At 35.3% G+C, this 20,219-nt stretch overlaps 1 protein-coding gene across 48 annotated transcripts in view; it reads left to right on the top strand.

The window, feature by feature from the left end:
- MPDZ (multiple PDZ domain crumbs cell polarity complex component) overlaps positions 1-20,219 on the top strand; it is a 173,420-nt gene that overhangs the window by 94,436 nt on the left and 58,765 nt on the right. For 28 of the 48 annotated variants that reach the window (XM_035305744.3, XM_035305723.3, XM_078369109.1 and 25 more), the window contains 4 exons: positions 1,033-1,200; positions 8,393-8,674; positions 8,925-9,048; positions 16,718-16,916. In XM_035305744.3, coding sequence (XP_035161635.1) covers positions 1,033-1,200; positions 8,393-8,674; positions 8,925-9,048; positions 16,718-16,916 — 773 coding nt within the window. Of the gene's footprint in view, positions 1-1,032; positions 1,201-8,392; positions 8,675-8,924; positions 9,049-16,717; positions 16,917-20,164; positions 20,207-20,219 lie in introns of all 48 variants that reach the window. The other 20 variants (XM_078369086.1, XM_054256127.2, XM_078368995.1 and 17 more) reach the window with 1 other exon arrangement.

The raw sequence follows: 20,219 nt of genomic DNA, 5'->3' as shown, positions 1-20,219 counted from the left end.
CCCGCGTAGTGACTCACTAGTGATTTTGAACATGTATTATTGGGCCTATGAAGTGTATTTGAAGAGAGAAACACTTCAAAATGGGCCACAGGTATTTTTAATTTTTTTTTTTTGTAAGAATGTGACCTGGTATGATGTTACAATTCTTTTAACTTCTCCTGGCCAAATAGTAAGTTGAAATTACAAAAAAAAAAAAAAAAAAAATAGAACATATGGAATTTTGTTAAGATAGACAGAAAATGCTGGTAATATCAGAGAAGGGTAGTATATATTTCATTTCTGCCTATTCTGAGGTATGACTGTGAGTGAATTGCAAAAAGAACTTCAAGCTCATCATGATTTAATTATTTCTCTTGGTTCTGTGACAGAAGACAGCAATAGGATTATTAGAGAATATGTAGTGAAATTCTCTATCTCACTCTTTATGAGTTTTCTAACAAGTTTATAACTTAAAACTTCACCAAAACCAGATCATAATTAGGCCCCTTGTTTGTTAGTATAATTTTAGCATGAAATCACAGATTTTCTTTTTGGTTTCTGCAACTTGAATGGTTTTAAAATCTAGTTCAAGATAATTTAAACAAAATATATAGTTTTAGTGTGGCTTACAAATACATAATTGCCTAGCTCCCTTGTTGAATAACAGTTTATTTTAGTTGACTAGAAAAAATTATCGCACAATTTTATTATAAAATTATAAGAGTTGGGCATAGGAACTGAAGAAAAGTAAATATTTTTCTTAACTATGCATCTGTTTAAACTTAGAATTGATCCAGGCCCTTTGTTAATTGTTGCCTTTAGCCCTTTTATTGATGAAATGAAATAACCGTATATGCCAGCACTTTCTGCTGTAGGTAGGCTATTTGTCCTTGTTCTGCTGCATTAGCAGTCTCTGATGAGAATGACGAGGGCGTATAGAAAAATAATAGATAAAAGAATGATACCAGTTTGCCTTTCAGTTTCAAATGGACGTTGTTTGTTATATATGTAATAGAACAGAATTCCCAACTGACACTACTCTTTTATTTGTAGGTGGACACAAATGATGTTGACTTAGTAGATGAATCCACATTTGAGTCTCAATACTCTCCTGATAATGACAGCATCTACTCTACTCAAGCCTCTGTTTTATCTCTTCATGGCAGTTCTTGTGGTGATGGCCTGAACTATGGTTCCTCCCTTCCATCATCTCCTCCTAAGGTACAAAGGAAATGCCAGTTTTTCTTTTATGAGAAAATCTTGTGTATAATTTTCCAGAGGTCAGTCCTTATGGGGAGTTGTGGGAATAACATATTAGAGACATTACATTTCTCCAGTTGTGCATTCATTGTTGGATTAAAGTGCAATGTCATTTAGCTAATGTTGGTTAGGTAACTTTCAGATTAATAGAAAGTATTTAAATTTAGTGTCTGAGACAGAATGATAGACACAGAGGCTCCAAGCTTTGATAGGGTTTACATGTCAGAAAGAAAAATTTAACACATATTTCTCAAGTTGTGTTTTTAGCAGTGTCTACTTTGGAAAAATTACAAGAATAACTTTATTTTCTTAATGGTTTTAAAACTGACTTCTATGCAAAGTTGGATAGTAAAATACTTAACTGTGTTAATATAAAATTTACTAGTCATGTTAAACTTAACACTGTCATATGTTTTTATACAAAATGATGCCAAAGAATACTTTACATAAAAAAAATCACAGTGAATGGTAAATTATGTTTATGTCACTGGATATGAATGAGGAGTTTAGTCACTATTTGACATATTTGTGCCATTTATATTTTAGGAATAGATTATTGACATAAATGCCCCAACTCCATTTTCTTGGTGACATACTCTATAATGTTCAAAAAGTAATATTTTTAAGTGTATCCAGTGTTTTGGTTTTGAAATGGTATCTTACTGTTTTAATTTGGATTTCCTAATTACTAATGAGAATGAATATTTTTTCATAATCTTGGCCATTTGGTTTTTACTTTTCATCAAAGATCTCTTCATATCTTTTGGCCATTTTGTATTGGGTTACTCATTTTTCTTTTATTGCAGTTGTTTGCTTTTTGGAAATTGATATGCAAAGCAATTCAACATATATTTTTTATGAATATGTGTGTACATGTGTATAGTAAAATCTAAAACTGTTTTGGCAGGATACTTCTCAACTTCAAAAAAGAAGTTATCCTTGGAGTAAAAAGGAAGTATGGGAATTTAGCTATGTAATATCTAATACATTATATTATGAAGAAAGAGAGATTGAAGAAAATATGACAAAATGTTTATATCTGTTAAATCATGGCATAGAGTTCATATATGAATATACTTTCTATTTTTCTATGCTGGAAATATGCCATAAACATACATTTAAAATTAAGTTGAAAAGACTGGACAATATTTTTTAATATATGAAATATGAATTTTCTACATAAATTGAATTCAGTAGGAAGGAATATTTATGAATAAGTTGGAAAGTGGAATTTCCATAGGTCTAGCACAGTTTTCCTCCCTTCCTGATTAACAGATTTTTGGCCAGAACATTTTCAGCATTTTTTCTTTTATGTTCAAGGTGCACCTGTTATCCTTGCAAATGATGCTGGGCAATCTCCTTGAATTGGTTTGCAAGGTATAATCTTGAGTGGAGCAGCTGCTCCTCTCTTACCACACCTGAGACTGTCTGTCTGGCTGTGTCCTGACTGGAATGTGTTCAGTCTTTACTGGCCTCAGGGCTGGAAGCTGAGTTCATCTCCTGATGGAATCTCCTAATCCACAGTATAGCATACTTCTTCTTGCCAGTGGACAGATTGCATTGTTTAACTTAGTAATTGTTACTTAAAGGGATTACACAGTATGCATACTGAGAAGCATATATTTTACAGGGCAAATGCTGGCTGTATGCAGCACAACATATTGGCTTACTGAAGTATGTTTGCTTCCTCCACCACCGCCCCCCCCCCCGCCAGTAGTTTACTCTTTTGTTGAAGCAAATTTTGGCAAGCTGGTATATCAACTGAAATACTTAAACTATAAAACAACAAAGAAGACATTAATGAGGGTGTTTTAAAGCACATTGTGAAACTCCTGTATGCTCTCAGTGTTCTTAGAAAGCAAGACTGTTCCTGCATCATGGTAAAATCTCTGCAACATTTTATATTTTTGATGACAACTTTTTAATACCTAGGCTTTTACTGAAATTTTTTATGTAAATAAAATAAATATATAATGCATTGTTTCTTTGCACTAAATTTATCTGATTTTTAGAAATAAAAATTGGTAGAGCAGCCGGACGTGGTGGCTTATGCCTGTAATCCCAGCATGGTGGGAGGCCAAGGCAAGCAGATCCCAAGGTCAGGAGATCAAGACCATCCTGGCCAACATGGTGAAACCCCGCCTCTACTAAAAATACCAAAATTAGCTGGGCATGGTGGCGGGCACCTGTAGTTCCAGCTACTCAGGAGGCTGAGGCAGGAGAATTGCTTGAATACAGGAGGCAGAGGTTACAGCGAGCTGAGATCGCGTTATTGCATCTCAGCCTGGAGACAGTGAGACTCTGTCTGAAAAAAAAAAAAAAAAAGGAAAACAAAGATACCTCTATCCTGATTTGAAAGAAGGATAAAATAGAGTGTAAGGATCTTAGATTTTTGACTTTGCTAAATATGATAATCTTGTAGCCTTAAATGGCAATTGGAAATGAACAAATAATTTTACTTATCTCTTCCTCTTGACGAATGGTCTTTTAGCCTTGGTAAGTTATACTACCATAAGTGGTCAGTGCTAATCATCTAAAGTACAAACGCTTCATAGAGGGAGGCCTCGCTCTTCAGGGTAGCTTAAACACCAAAGGACTGTAGCCATAAGTTGGGGCTCTTCCTCACAAAATTCTCTAATTGGGGGGTCCATTCTACTTGACTTTTCTAAAGAGTATGTGTTTGCTTAATTTGATTAGTTACCATGTAACAATTTAAGAGAAATAACCATTACCCAAGAACCTGAAAAATATACCTGCCTCTTTGGCATTTGGCTTAATAGAGGCAGGTCATTGACATAAAGGATTTTAAAAGCCATAGCCAGTGGGTTTTTTCCTTTCTTATTCTTTTAGGTGTTAATTTCTTTGGTTAATCATTTTACTCTTTTTCCTTATTACCTCCAAAGATATGACAAAATACAGAAATAATTGTTTTTAAATTTAAATATTTGCAGACTTTTGTTTAAAATCTTAACACGGTTTTTAGAACATACTTGTTTTATTTTTTCCTATTTTGATTTAAAAATACAACTGATAAAGATTTAATATCTATTGAAGTTTCCCCTTCTACTCCTTATTCACATCTCTACACCCTGCCCTCCCATATATACCCATACTTTTCCTCTCTCCGTGGATGGTATTGTTACCAGTGTGGTGCCTGTCCTTCATTCCTGAATATCAGTTCTGCCAGGAAATACTTTGGATTCTAGTGCAGGTTGAACTCGATGTTTGTCAAGATAGGAAGCCTTTTGCATCTTGTTCATCAAACTCAACTAACGGACTTCATGATTTTTTTTTTAGTGGTCTGAACATTCTCACAAATTCTAACTTAGTGTCATTCTCTAGCATAAAATATTATTGCCTTCACGTCCATGTTTAGAATGTTGATACTGTTTCTTACTTTATTTTTATTTTTTTTGCAGATGGGGTTAGAATAAAAAACTAAATCACTGTAATCAAAATGATGGGAGTGACTGTGAAAGTCTTAGTGACAATATTGCAGGCTGTCAAAGGTATAAAAGATGTTACCTTTTTCCTTAGCAGCATCAGAGTCAAAGCAATAAAGGAAGTGTATCATATCTCAGGAAGAGTGGGATAAAGACAGTTGGAGCAGCTTGCTTGCAATATATTTTTTAAAAGTATAATAATAATTCTCTGGTAGATTGCTTATTAAAGAAAAGTAGGTAGTGGCTATTGAATACTCAAGAATTTAGTTCATTTTTGTAAATATATTATCTGGGTAAATTATATGTCCAAGTCTAACCTTAATTTATGCATTGCACTTAAGAAATAGAACTTTTAAAAAGTATGTTTCACATTTTAATGTAACCTTTTTCCAGTTTTTTACTGAGGACAAGCATATATCAAGTGAAGTCACATATTAATATAGACTTTTGAAAGACGTTGCTTTAGATATCAAGTTGCACTGGGAAATTGTGGTTATTTTTGTACATCTTATGAGGGAAGAACTGTTTTTCTTTTAGATCCATAAGACTTTTAAAAATAAAACCGAGTTGGTTGTTGAGCAACCAGAAACGTTTCTGAAGTGGGCGTATGTTGTCTACTGTGTTGATTAGCTCTTTCTTTTCTATGTGTCTGTGTTAACTCCTTCATGAATAATGCATGGGACTGTTATACCATTTACAGTACACCCCAGCTAACAAGGGTGACTTGACCTCTTTTTCTAATGAAAAGTAGTTTTGATTGTTATCTTAATTTGAGGCATGGGAGAGATGATTTACTGCTAATTATTATAATAAATTTAATAATATGGAAGCTAACCAATTCTGTAGTAAGTACATTATTATTTTTCATAAGAATAAAATTATCAAAAGTTGGATGAGGGAACCAACAAGTTATTGTTTAGATCCTGAAATGTGGAGGATGATACCTTCCTATCATTTTTTTTTTCTTTTTATTTTTTTTTGAGATGGAGTTTCGCTCTTGTTACCCAAGCTGGAGTGCAATGGCGCGATCTCGGCTCACTGCGACTTCCGCCTCCTGGGCTCAGGCAGTTCTCCTGCCTCAGCCTCCTGAGCAGCTGGGATTACAAGCACCCACCACCATGCCCAGCTGATTTTTTGTATTTAGTAGAGACGGGATTTCACCATGTTGACCAGGATGATCTTGATCTCTTGACCTCGTGGTCCACCCGCCTCGGCTTCCCAAAGTGCTGGGATTACAGGCTTGAGCCACCGCGCCCGGCCGATCTTCTTATATGGTATTTCCACTTGCCTCAATTCTTTGTGCTAGGAATATCTGATAATTCTAGAGAGATAATAACTTACATTCAAGGAAAAGAGTATATAATGAATTGTGCGGAGCAATTAATTACCCATTTAGGAAAAAAATGCCAGACCCATATCTCATACCACACCCTGAAATGAATCTAGGTGGTTAAAATCTAAAACAAAGCATTTGCAAAATAGAAGAAAAATACTAGAAAGCATTTCATTTACTTTTTGTGGAAGGACTTATTAAGTAATACATAAAACATAGAAGCACAAAAAATGACAGATTTGGCTACAGAAATAACTTCTGCATGACAAAATATTACCTGTTAATGACAAGTGAGAGACTGAGAGAATATTTGCAGTGTATATCACGAAGACTTCATATTCAGACTATAACAATGACAAGAAGAATGTCTATTCTTCACCATAAATACCTGTAAATGCCTATTAAGATAATTTTCTCTTGGAGGCTCCTGTGAATCCAGATCAATTAATGTCATACTTTTTATGTTCTTGATCACTTCATAAATAGAAACTTCAAAGTAATTAGAACCGAATTGCATTTTAAGTGAAATTTGAAATTATAAGTTATTTGCTTCTTTGTGTAATTTGAACTCTGAGACAATGTTGGATAAAGAATATGAAGATGGTGTTAACAGAAGAAATACAGATGGCTTATCCTTGATAACTGTTAGGAGTACACATAGTAAAACATTTATGAATATATTTATTATAAATCAAATTGCCAAACTAATCTAGGGCTGACAAGATTCATTAACAGGTATTCCTATATTTTCCTTTTGCAAGAGAAAATTGGAAGACAATTTAACAGTACGTACCAATATTTTAAGTGTGCATATCATTTGACCAGCCACTGCAATTCTAGTGATTCATAGTGAATATATCTTCACACATATGCACATAGTTGTAGAATATAAATTACAGCAGTAGCTTACAATTATTGGTCATTTTCTATTAAGTCAGGCCTGTTTTTAGTACTTTTTGAGTATTAATACTCTCTGTCCTTCCAACAGTCCTGTATTAGGTTCTATTATTTTCCCCAGTTAGTAGATGAGAGCCAAGGCATAATGTTTAAGTAACTTGTCAAAGCTCTAACATTTAATTAGTGGTGAGCCAGCATTTGAACTCAGGCATCCTAGCTTCAGAGTCTACATACCAGTGTCTTTCATACTTAGGAATAACTTACAGCCATAAGAAAATTAAAGTTGACTTGTTTTTAAACTCACATCAAGATGCGAAGATACTGCAGAAAAAGTAAAAATGCTATTTATTGTATGATTGTGCTTAGTTTTTAAAAATGTATATCTGCTATATCTGCTTCTATGTGTGAGTATGTACAGGTGTAGTTGTATGTATATATTATGCAAATGCATTAAAAATTTGATGGATAAGCACCTAACTGATGCCAGCCATTTTTACTAGTGAAGGGATTGGAAATAGGAGCCATAGCAAAGACTCTTCATATTGTATTCTGTATGCATACACAATATATGTCTGTATCTTGAATCCTTTATGCAATAATATATTCATATGATACTTTTATACATTAAAAATATCAATAAAAGAAGGGAAAACTGATAGGTTTATTCAACAGTAGTTTATGAAGCGACTGCTTGCCCAAAGCACATTAGTGTTGCAATATATCTGTTGTAAGTAGATCCACATATGTATATAGAACTATAAAATTTTAGTTTCAGTGGATTGTAGAAATTGTCTAATATAAAGCCAAGAAAGGTTCTGTGATCTACAGATTGTTAATCACAGAGCTTGGATTTAGAGCCTACATTTTATGACATCCCGTTTTACTATTCCTTCTGTTGTATCTTACAGAATATTTATGCAAATTTTTCCTATAATAATCTGAATTGTCAAGCTTTCTATTCTTCTCCATAACTACTTATAAATGCCTATCAAAATAATTTTGTCTTGGAGGCTTTTGTGAGTCCGAATCAAGTAATGTCATAGTTTTTATGTTCTTGATCTCATAATAAACAGAATCTTCAGACCGATAGGAAACAAACTACACTTTAAGTGAGATTTGGAAGTATATTACTTGCTCTTCTATGTAATTTGAACTCTGAATAATTTTATTTGTAGAAAGAGCATAGTATTACATATAAATGATCTTATGTACAGTATCTTGTACAAGTATAACTTAGTAGAAAATGAGATGTATGACTTTCAGGGAACATACTTAAAAGGATTTATGAAAATACAGATACGCAAAAAATCTGCTAAGTGAAGAATTGTATGTTTCTTAAGGCTTTTTGAGTAACAAATAATTGTTATGTTTTATGTTTTACTAAGTTGTTGTTCATTAAGAAGTGATGTTATGAATTACATTGATGTAATTCTGGTCACATTTTTAAATTTATTTTTTAATTTTTTTTCTCAACCACCAGGATGTTATTGAAAATTCTTCTGATCCAGTGCTTGATCTCCATATGTCTTTGGAGGAACTGTATACCCAGAATCTCCTACAAAGACAGGATGAGAATATACCTTCAGTAGACATAAGTATGGGGACTACTTCTAGCTTTACTATAAATGACTACACACCTGCAAATGCTATTGAACAACAATGTGAATGTGAAAACACAATAGTGTGGAATGAATCTCATTTGCCTAGTGAAGTTATATCAAGTGCAGAACTTCCTTCTGTGCTACCTGATTCAGCTGGAAAGGTAATATTTTAAAGATATGGTTTGTGTTTATGATGAGGTAGGGAATAGTGAAGGGTTATTCTGGCTCATCTCTTCATTTGGAATTAGTGCTTCTTGACACTAAGATTTTCAGAAAGCAACCTATGAACTTGTTTTGGTTGTAGGTTCTTGCAGAATAAAGCACAATCAATTAGAGAATATGCGTGATGTTGAAATCACACTCCAAAGTCTAGTTTCCCTTTCCATGTGACTTGTTTTTTCTTTATTACAGAGCTCTGAGTATCTACTTGAACAGAGCTCCCTATCCTCTAATGCTGAGTGCGTCATGCTTCAAAATGTATCCAAAGAATCTTTTGAAAGGACTATTACTATAGCAAAAGGCAATTCTAGCTTAGGTAAGTTTCTCATTTTTCTTGTATACCTCTACTTCTTAACCCTCTTGACCAAGGGGAAATACTGAATATGGTAAATTTCAATACTTTTTGCTGTAGATAAGAGAACAGATGGTAGAAATTTTCCTTTAGTTTTTATGGTTTTTCTTTCTGTGTATTCATTATTTTTTCTGAAATGGTTTACAGGTTTGTTTACTTCATGTGAGCAGAAATCCCTCATTCTCTTAATTATTTCAGAGTATTCACAAGCCTCATTTACATTCAGTAAAAGATATATGAATTGTGTATGAAACAGCAACTCAGAAAGGGAATTCTTAGAAAAGGAAAAGTCAGCAATTTAGAATTCTAAATTCTTTGGAAAAGTAAATTATTAGTTTCTTTGAATGTACCAGTGATGTATAAGTCAGTCTGTATTTAATTTCTTTCACTCGCTGAAAGAAAGACTAAAAAGACAACCAGGTGTGCCAGTACCAAAATGTAAATGTGAGTTATTCAGTAGGACCTCCCAGGTGGCAGGATTTTTGTGTCCTCTTTTACCCACAAAACCCTCTGAACTGGGCAAAGAAGACTTTCTGTAGAAATATCCTAATTACAATAGCTAAAACTGTGTCGAGGCAGAGCACATTTGTTCTCTCGTTGAATTATACAGTCATGTGACTCAGCCCTATCCTTTTTGATAAATAGGATGGTAGATTGCTCTAAGTGTCCAAATGCAGCCCAAGACTCTGGTTAATTCAGCACCAGAGATCCTTTTCCTTCTATGAAGTAACCAAGCACTACTCTTCACATTGATATCTTAAGGCTGGGTCTTGTTGCCCTGTTAAGTTTTGAGATTTGGCAGAGAAATCCAGCAGTTCTTACTTGATGAGTGAGATTTCAGCTTTAGTTTCCAAGATTTTGTTCCATTTGGTGGTGGCGGGGTACTATCAACAGCAGCTAAACAGAATTATAGCATATAATTTCTGTGTGGTTATAATATTTCTTATATATATTACATTTAATAGGATGATACAAAGCTTGAACTGCAGAACTTTCCATACTCATTAATTATGATACAGATATCTAAGCCATGCCAGAATTATTTCATCGGCTTTAGTGTTTCTGATGCCATGTTACTCAAAATATTAGTTCTGTAGGATGTTAATAGGAGTTATAAATGAGTTTCAAGTTTAAAAGTTTGGGATGAGATAAATTTAAGAAGACAGGTTTCTTTTTACCTCTCAATATCTTTTATATTTCGGTGTGCATTGTGAATCACTAAGAGATTATCAAATGTAGCATTTTTCACATTTAATTGGCCATTGAAGCCATTTTTCTTGAACGATTAATAAGACAGAGATTTTGCAAAGCCCATTTAAGCACTATTATTCTATTGTATTTGCTAAACTAGCAAACATTTATTTTCATACTGTATCCAGTATGCAGAGACACCATAATGTTACCATTGTTCTCCAAGAACACAAGTTTAAAAGAGTAAGATTTAAATTGACATTTAAAATCCTAAAGGCATTCAAACATTATACATGCTATGATAGATATTACACAGAGAACACTGAAGGCTTAAAAGAGGGAACAACTAATCCCTACTCTCCGAGTGTGGAGAAGTTTAGAATGGTTTCAGAAAAGAGGAGATGTATGATTTAGATCTAAAAAGAGGATATTTTTACTGCATAGTTGAGGAACTGGAAAAAGTTGAAAGCTGCTAGAAGTAAAGCAAAGAGATGTGAAATATTACTGAAACTGGTTCTGTAGGAATGAAGTGTGTTGTGATGACCTGCCGAGTAAGAAGTGGGAGACAACTGCTGGATGGGTTTGTGTGCAGCACACAGAGCTTCTGCTGCAGCCATCTACTGCCTTATGCTTCCTGTAGGCAGCGGGAGCTAAGGACAGGAGAGTGACATGATCAGATTTGTGTTTTAAGAAGGGCATTCAGCTTAGGTTGGTGAAGCAGTTAGGAAGCTCTTGTAAGAGGTATGGCTTGGGTACATCAGACTTTACAAACTGACTATTTGAGTTGTTTACCAATTTTTTTTTTTCTGACAGTTTTTGCTTTGTTGCCCAGGCTGGAGTACAGTGGCATGATCTCGGCAAACTGTGACTTCCATCATCTAGGTTCAAGCAATTCTTGTATGTCTTAGCTTCCTGAATAGCTAGAATTACAGGCCTCTGCCACCAAGCCCAGCTGAATTTTAGTATTTTAGTAGAGATGGGGTTTCACCATGTTGCCCAGGCTGGTCTTGAATGCCTGAGCTCAGGCAGTCTGCCCATCTTGGTCTCCCAAAGTGCTAGGATTACAGGCATGAGCCATCCTGCCTTGCCTGCTTACCAATTTTTAAGTGCTTGTGAGAATGTTGAATTTTGTCAAAGCATTTCTTCATCTATTGGGGAAAGTATATGGATTTTCTTATATATTCTGCTAATATATCAAGATACATCGATTTTTTTATTGTGGTAAAATATACTAACATAAAATTGACCATTTTCATCATTTTTAAGAGTGCATTTCTGTGGCATTAAGTGTATTTACATTGTTGTGCAGCATCATCACCATCCATCTCCAGAATGTTATTCTCCCCAGTTGAAACTCTGCATCCATTAAATAATTGTTCCCCATTGCTCTCTCTACCAGTCCCCTATCACCTACCATTAATTTTTCTGTCTCCGTGAATTTGACCAAATGCTTCATATAGGTGGAATCATACAATATTTATCCTTGTGTGACAGGGTATAATGTCTTCAAGTTTCATCCATGTTGTAGCATGTGTCAGAATTTCCTTTTTAAGGCTGAATAATATTCCATTGTATGTATACACTATACTTTGTTTATTCATTCATCTGTTGATGGACACTTGAGTTGCTTCCACCTTAGTTTTTAAGTTTTGATATAAGAATATGCTAAGTTAATAAAGTTATTAGAAGAAAACAGTGAAAGGTAAAAGTGGCCTGCCTTTCCATCATATCTAGAAATCCCTTTAAACCTCAACACTTGACTTTAAAATTAAAGTATAAAAGAGCCCTTTCATTTGTTTAGTGAAAGTAAAACATTTGTCCGGACGTGGTGGCTCACACCTATAATCCCAGTACCTTGGAAGGCCGAAGCAGGCAGATCACCTGAATTCAGAAGTTCAAGACCAGCCTGCCCAACATGGCAAAACCCCGTCTCTACTAAAAACACAAAAAATTATCCAGGTGTGGTGGTGGGTGCCTATAATTCCAGCTACTTGGGAGACTGAGGCAGTGAGCTGAGATCGAGCCACTGTACTCCAGCCTAGGTGACAAGAGCGAAACTCTGCCTCAAAAAAAAAAAAAAAAAAATGAAGTAAAACATTTAAGTGTGAAATTATAGCACCATTTAGTTTACCATTCACACTGTGATATAAAAGTATAATCGCAATTAGTTTTAACTTTTCTGCTTCATTTCCATTATTGATATGCCCAATATGTTTATAGGGCTTTCTCCCTGGGTTTTTGATTTCCTGGGACCCAGTGAGGTTCCTCTGGCATTTGGGGTTAAAATTTACAGCATGCCAAGGCAAGAACATTACTCTGTTATCTCATTTGGCAGGAGCTGCTCAATGTTCCAATTTCTATAGCACTTTGAATAACTAAATGTAAAGGAATCTTGAAAAATCTATGTAAAAAATTAATTAAAGCATTCAATTTAATTAGGTGTTGGCAGTACCACTTGAAGTAACATAAAGTGTGATAAATAGTATTTTAGGAAGTCTAAATAGAGGCTGGCTTTGTGCTTGTGGAAAAGTAAGTTATGAAAGGTTCTATCAGTGAGCTCACTTTCTTAGATTCACGGTCTCCCCTTAATCGGCTATATGAGATTGTTTGCAATTTTAGCTTTGTGAATAATAATTTGTTTCTTTGTCTAGTGATGACCAGAAGAAGTTATTAATAAATGACAGGTTTCTGTAAAAACTGTCATAATCCATTATTTTGATTTCATGAATCATTCAGATTTTTGAACTTTGTTAAATGTAGAATGAAAATGTTATATACAGAAATACAGATATATTAATAAATGTCCACATGCATATAATGATCATTAAAAAATTCTAATCTTGATGCTTTTTGATAAGTCTTTGGTCCATTGGTTAATGATGTGGTGTTTGAAGGTAAAACACAAGGTTCTTCAGGGGAAAAGAAAGGAAAGGAAGATCTTATCTTCCCTTCCTTGATTAGATACAGAAACACAGACAGACTCAGGAGTTTCTTGGAAATTACTCAACCCTTAAAGAAGAAGAGTCAGAACTCAAACCTATCTCTGATTTTCACATATACCATACAATACATTCAGTACTTGAGCTACCCAAGGGCACATTATGATTGTTGTAATAACAAGCTTTGTTTTAAAACTGAATTAAGATTTACATTTAGTCTTTAGGGAGCAATGTAACCTTGGTTTGCATTTTAAACATATTTTATGAGTTTTGTTTTGTTTTTAGTTTTCTGACTAAATTTTGTTGTACACTTTGTGTCAGGTACTTTGAAAGTTTTACTATACATAAATGTTTCTCATTTAATTCTTTAAACAACCATAAGACGAAATGCCATCCCTTTTAAGAGATAAGTAAACTGAGGCTCTGTGTGAGGTTAGGTCAGTTGCCCAAGTTTGTACTGATTGGAAGTGGTGGAATTCAGATTTGTAACCAGTACTCTAGTTCCAAAGTACATGATTTAGGGTTTGGGATATTCTTTGATACTTCTTCCAGGAAAGAATTGAGAGATCTTACAAGTTACAACCAAAATCTAGTTAGTGCAGATTACCCCCAAGTTACTCAACCTTGAAAATTGTCATTTGGTGAAAGGAAAGTATAAGCTCAGCTAACTGATGTTGACTTTTTTGGTTTACATGGTTGATGTGACCTGACAGCCTTCATAGCTGAGAGTTGCGAGTTAAATATGCTATTAAAAGTGAATTCAGAGATCATTTTGGCCATAGCTCATGATATGTTTCATGTCTGAGTTTTACCTTTTGTAGTCTGCCTGGTGCTAATGAGAACAAGATGATGAGTTAGATTCCCAGTGTGATTCGCTGAGCTAAATTTTACTTTGTGCTGACACATTTTTGTTTTACCAAAGTACAGTTGTATTGTGGGTATTGGTGGGAAAGGTGGCTTTATCAGTAAAAACTAGAGTACCTTTTGAAAATTTTCAGAGCCAGTCTTTTTGCTCACCTGAAATGGTATCTTATTATTTTATGGTAAGCAGAGGTGGCTTCTTAACAATACACTTGAAAATCGTTAGTATGAGTCTTACCTGAATGTTTTAAGTACATTTAAAAATGTTTTATTTCTATCAGAAAACAGTAAGTAGGAGCCTGGATTGCCATATCCAGGCATGAACTATTAGGCTAAAAACATAATCAGAATCATTTTTTAAAATGTTTGAAATACCATATCTAATTTGGTATGAGTAAAATTAATATTTGGAATGATATCATTTTTTTAAATATACAAAAACCTAAAAAGGAATTTATGACATCTGTCAGAGAAGGTTTTATAAATACCCTGGTAGCTTTATATCTCTCCTTATCTTGTTTAATTATATAATTTTGTTTTGGAAGAAACTTTCAACACTTCATTTTAAGTGAACTTACATTATTTTTGCAAAGTTTTAAATATAATTTTTAAAAGTTCTGTATTTTTCAAGGAATAGAGTGAGGATTGGATGCAAAGGGAACATTTGGGCCCCTGCCTCCTCCCAAGCCACCTCTGGGCCTCTCTGCCTCCACAATCATCCCCTAACTATCAGCTCACTCTCTCCCAATGGCCTGCTACTTCTCCTGGGGCCCAGGGCTGCTCTGTGAAGGCCCGCCATGGCAGCCCTCGGCCCCCTTGGCTGGCCAGTGCCTGGGGCCCTTGGGCTCTCGGGCCCTCGCCCCCACCCAGAGAGGGCACGGAGTTCTGGAGCTTGGCAGGGACGGGGTCCGGCTGGCATCTGGAGGGGAGCCAGGGCCCAGAAAAGCCGACTTGCTCTTCCAGAAGGACTTTTTGAGGAAGTGATATTGAAGAGTAAGAAAGAGTTATCTGTGCAAGAGCTGCAGAATGAAGGTGTCAGGCAAAGACTTCAAAATGGGCAGAGACTAGATATATTTGTGGCTAGAATTCAGAGAGTCAAGAAGGACATAACACAAAGCAGGGATGCACACTGCAAAGGCCAGTGTACCCCTGGCCTATAGACTGTGCTGAGCAAGTGTGTTGAGTTTTAGCACAACGGGAAGCTGTTGAAGAGTTGCAGCCAAGAGACTGATAGGATGTGACTTATCTTTGTTTGTAATGGTCCCTCTGTCTTCTGTGGGAATTATGCATTAAAGGAGACAATAATGGAAGGCAGGCGACCAGTTAGGAAGGAGGCTTTTACAAAAAGTCAGGCAAGAGAAGGTGTTGACTTAGTCTAGGGATAGTATCTAAATGGAATAAGGTAAATGGATTCAAGATAAATTTTGAAGATAGAAATGACAGGATTTGGTGATTTGATTAAATATAGGGGTTGAGAGAGAGGTATGAATCAAGAAAGACCCCAGTATTTCTACTTTGAATAATGGAGGGTAATGTGGTAGTGCAATTTACCAAAAAAGGTAAGAAAAACAGAGAAATAATGTGAGATTAAAAATTGCAGGTTCAATTTTATACATGCTGAAATTGCATTTCCTGTGAGACGTCCATGGGACATGAAAAGAGGGCAGTTTAGGCCAGTGCAGTGGCTCACGCCTGTAATCTCAGCACTTTGGGAGGCCAAGGTGGGCAGATCACGACGTCAGGAGTTCAAGACCAGTCTGACCAATATGGTGAAACCCATCTCTACTAAAAATACAAAAATTAGCTGGATGTGATGGCGTGCACCTGTGATCCTAGCTATTCAGGAGGTTGAGGCAGGAGAATCACTGGAACCCCCGGAGGTGCAGGTTGCAGTGAGCTGAGATCATGCCACTGTACTCCAGCCTGGGCAACAGAGGGAGACTCCATCTTAAAAAAAAAAAAAGAGGGCAATTTAATGTCCAAATTAGAGGCTTAAAGTTTAGAGATAAAATGGAAATAGATTAAGTTCATAGCAATTTACTTCAGTAAATTATAGTTTCACACACTGTGATAGACTCCAGGTATGAAAACTTCAATATCAGCTTCTTGATGTTAGGAATTCTGTGCAGTGGTTTTATCCTAAGCAACCAACATAGTTTTGGCACGTATTAGTCATATATTAAATAGATCCTGAATGAACAAGTGACATAGAAATAAGGTAATAGCAGATAATTTCTTAATTTACAGAACAAACTTTCCTTTTGTAGTCTTGATTTTAATTCTCTTTTATGTGTAAGAGACAAACTGCTATTGTAAAACTGATTCAGTTGTATCATAGTACTCTGCCTGAGAGTCCTTTTTATTCAAGGGGCAACACATCACATTGTCTAAATTACATTCATTCCACAATGTAGACCCATTTCTTTTATAATATATTGACTCTATACAATTTGACAAACATTTACAAATTTACTTAAAAATATTTTTTGTTAGAAACACTTTTTCTTGTTTTTGCTATTGCTTTTTATTGACTAAAATGTTACTCCTATTTTATCTACAAATCATAGGAATTATTAAATTCAAATTAAAATGAATTTGAAAATCATGTATTTAATTATATTTGCATTTCTCTTTTCCTGTAGGAATGACAGTTAGTGCTAATAAAGATGGCTTGGGGATGATTGTTCGAAGCATTATTCATGGAGGTGCCATTAGTCGAGATGGCCGGATTGCCATTGGGGACTGCATCTTGTCCATTAATGAAGAGTCTACCATCAGTGTAACCAATGCCCAGGCTCGAGCTATGTTGAGAAGACATTCTCTCATTGGCCCTGACATAAAGTAAGTATTAGTTGGAGCCCAGTTTGGCTTGGGAAATTCAGGAATTCCAATGAATCAGAATTCTTTTTCAGTATACACTTCTGTTTGAGATACAAACATTATCACACTTTTTAACAAATATAAATCACTCAGGAAATTGACTATTTTTGAGTCATTCTCAATTCTAAGTATAGTTTCTTTGAGATTATAGCAGTATTAAAAATTTGAAAATGTTGCTTTGTTTTTCTTTGTTTTGTTTTGTATTTTGTTTTTCTTTTTGAGATGGAGTCTAGCTCTGTTGCTAGGCTGGAGTGCAGTGGTAGGATCTTGTCTCACTGCAACCTCTGCCTCCTGGGTTTAAGCAATTCTCCACCTCAGCCTCCTGAGTAGCTGGGATTACAGGCACATGCCACCACACCCGGCTAATTTTTTGTATTTTTACTAGAGATGGGATTTTACCATCTTGGCCAGGCTGGTCTTGAACTCCTGACCTCATGATCCGCCCACCTCGGCCTCCCAAAGTGCTGGGATTACAGGTGTGAGCCACCGTACCCGGCCTGTATTTTTTTATTATAGTTCTCCAGTGATTTCTACAACCATAGATGTGTGGGATGCAATGACTATCACATAGCAAGAGGGCCCAATTTTAGGAACTTAGAAAGATGTTTAGTTTGGCTTCGATATAAGGAATTGTACCCTACCTAATTGAACTGTATGAATCCTAGAACTAAGCCAGTTCTTTAAGGGCCAGACATAGAAAAAACAGAAAACAGTGTCCATCTGACTCAAAACATACGCTTTCTTGAACTACCTCAGAAACCCAGGGGATAGACAATATGTTGGTGCAGTCTGTTTGTAGATCATGTAGGATATTTTGTCAGGAAATGCTTAAGATTTCTGATAATCCCATAATGTACTAAAAGCACATCATATGTGTGGTTTGGTTTTTAAGTCACTAAACATTCCTTGAATCAACATAAAAATTAGCTCATGACTTTATTGTGATACTTTATCAATGCAGCATTTGCCTCTAGCATGAATCACTGAGTATTTGTTTTTAATGTCTGAGGGATGACATCATATAATAAGAGCTCAGGGAAAGATTGTTTACCTAAAATGGATGTAATGATTATTAGTATGGGGGACTTTTATGTATCAATCTTATTTTACTGACTACATTCTTTATTACTAGTTGTTTTGCAAAGTATATGTTGCTAGGGCTTAGGTAACAAAAGCTGTACAGACTGTTTTTCATTCTGCAGTGAATAAAAAGCAGAGAAGTATATACATTTGAAGCAGATTCTGCTATCTTATACAAAAGAAATATTATTTTTAGGCAAAATCTTCACTAATGGGCTTTCATATTTTTGTATGCTTTTTTGACTTTTATTTACAGTTGACAGATCATCAGATCATGTTACTGTTTCTTAATTACCTTATAATAATTGGAGTACAAGTGAACATCACAAAAAATGTTAGTCCTTTTATCATAAGAAAAGAGAAACTTCAAGTGTTTTCCTTACCATTTATGGCCAGTGTTCCATGACATAGATCATATGAAGACTATATATTTATTGTAGGGGTTTTAGTCCAAATGGATTAGATGTAGTATAAAATGCAGTTGGCCTAGTAACTGATCATCTGATTTATTGTGTCATGATGTACATTTATGCGGTGTGTGCTGATGTTTGGCACTCTGATCACCAGAATTAGTACTAGACCTACCCCTCAGTTCTAATGTATTGCAGAACTATAAGAGTGGTTAAAAAAAGACCATTGTGACACCAGTTTGGCATAAGTCATGCATCTGGTCATCTCTAGAAAACTTTTGGGGTACCTTTTCAGGCTCAAAGTCTTTTTTACCCCTTTCCTCATTTTTTTGTTGTATGTTTCCATTTCCCCTCTCCCTCTGATTCAGCAGAATTTACCCAGTCATGTGGGCAGAAGCTTTATTATGACTACGAAGGATATCTAGAGAGCTAGCTTCATACTTACGTTAGGATCTGAGGAGGCAGAATGTGTACTGTAGAATCTTACATTTTTTTTAAAAAAAAAGAAGAAAAATCATACAGCCTTCCTTCCAGAAATCAATCATCCATTCAGTTAGTCAGTCTCTCATGCAGGTAAACTAACACGCAAACATTGAAAACACATTGATTTCTTCTCAAATGCCTTAAAAATGCTCTCATTCAAATGGTGATAGCTTAACTTATTGATTAAAGATAGAAATAAACTCAAATCATCCTTACATAATGTTTTCTTAGGAAAAAAATATATTAGATTATAAAATGCAAATAGCCATTTAGGTTGACCAGGGCTGAGCAGCATGTTTTATGCATTTTGCATGAAATGTTTTTGTCCCTATACCTTTCCTACACTTGTTTCATGAAGCAGAAGATTTAGAATTACCTGAAAACTATGTGAATAATCTTCCCAAAAGGAAGGTTTAGTCCTTCCATTACTCTGAATAGAACCATAACATTGCCTTGGGCCCATTAAGCTTTGTGCTCATTACCTGGATCTAGGCTCCATCCACATTGCTTTCTCATTATTTTTCTTTATGAACCTAGCTTAATCTGGGTGGTGGTGGAGGGGTGTATTGTAGGGACTTTAAGAAAAGAGACTGTGGTTCAGTTACATAACTGATTGGTTTTAGGGAAAGCATTACATATGGAGACAATGCACTGGATTTCTTTTTTGCCATTTACGATAGATAGCTAGGAACTTTTGTGTGTGTGTGTTCACGCATGCACGGGTAGATAATTTGAGTTTCAAGAGTTCAAGAACAGCCAGTTTAAGATCCAGGTTTCATTATTTTCTATGGAAAACCAGATGCGAAGCCTCACCAGAATGCATTCTGTTTCACTTCTCACTCCACCTTGCCAGGAGCTCTTATATTTCTGTAATAATAGCCAGAGTTTTGTGCTTAGCAGCAGCTGCTTATAACATCTGCCAGATAATTACTGAGCTGAATCAGAATTCACCTGCCTTAACCTAAAGTGTGGGATGAATTCCTGATCAAGGAATAAAAGATTGATTGCAGTTACATTTTTTTCATGCTTGTTAATAATCACTGCTATAGACACTAGTAAAGAGCAGATGCTTTTCTGGGGGAGGTGTAGATGGGAGGGAGGTGGAAAGGGGAAAAAAAAACAACCAGGAGCACCCACTTTTAACTACATATGTATGCATCTCACATTCAGCACAAGACATTGACATTTGTTAACACCATTGTAAAAAGATGCCGCGGCGTATGCTTCACATTCTAGATTTTCTGCAACACCTGCTGACGATCAAGCCCCCTTTTATGTGTGAGTATCAGTG

This window comes from Callithrix jacchus, chromosome 1, assembly GCF_049354715.1.
Source record: "Callithrix jacchus isolate 240 chromosome 1, calJac240_pri, whole genome shotgun sequence".
Classification (NCBI taxonomy): Eukaryota; Metazoa; Chordata; class Mammalia; order Primates; family Cebidae; genus Callithrix; species Callithrix jacchus.
The sequence above is the reverse complement of the archived record's forward strand: the minus strand, read 5'-3'. Positions and strand labels throughout refer to the sequence as shown.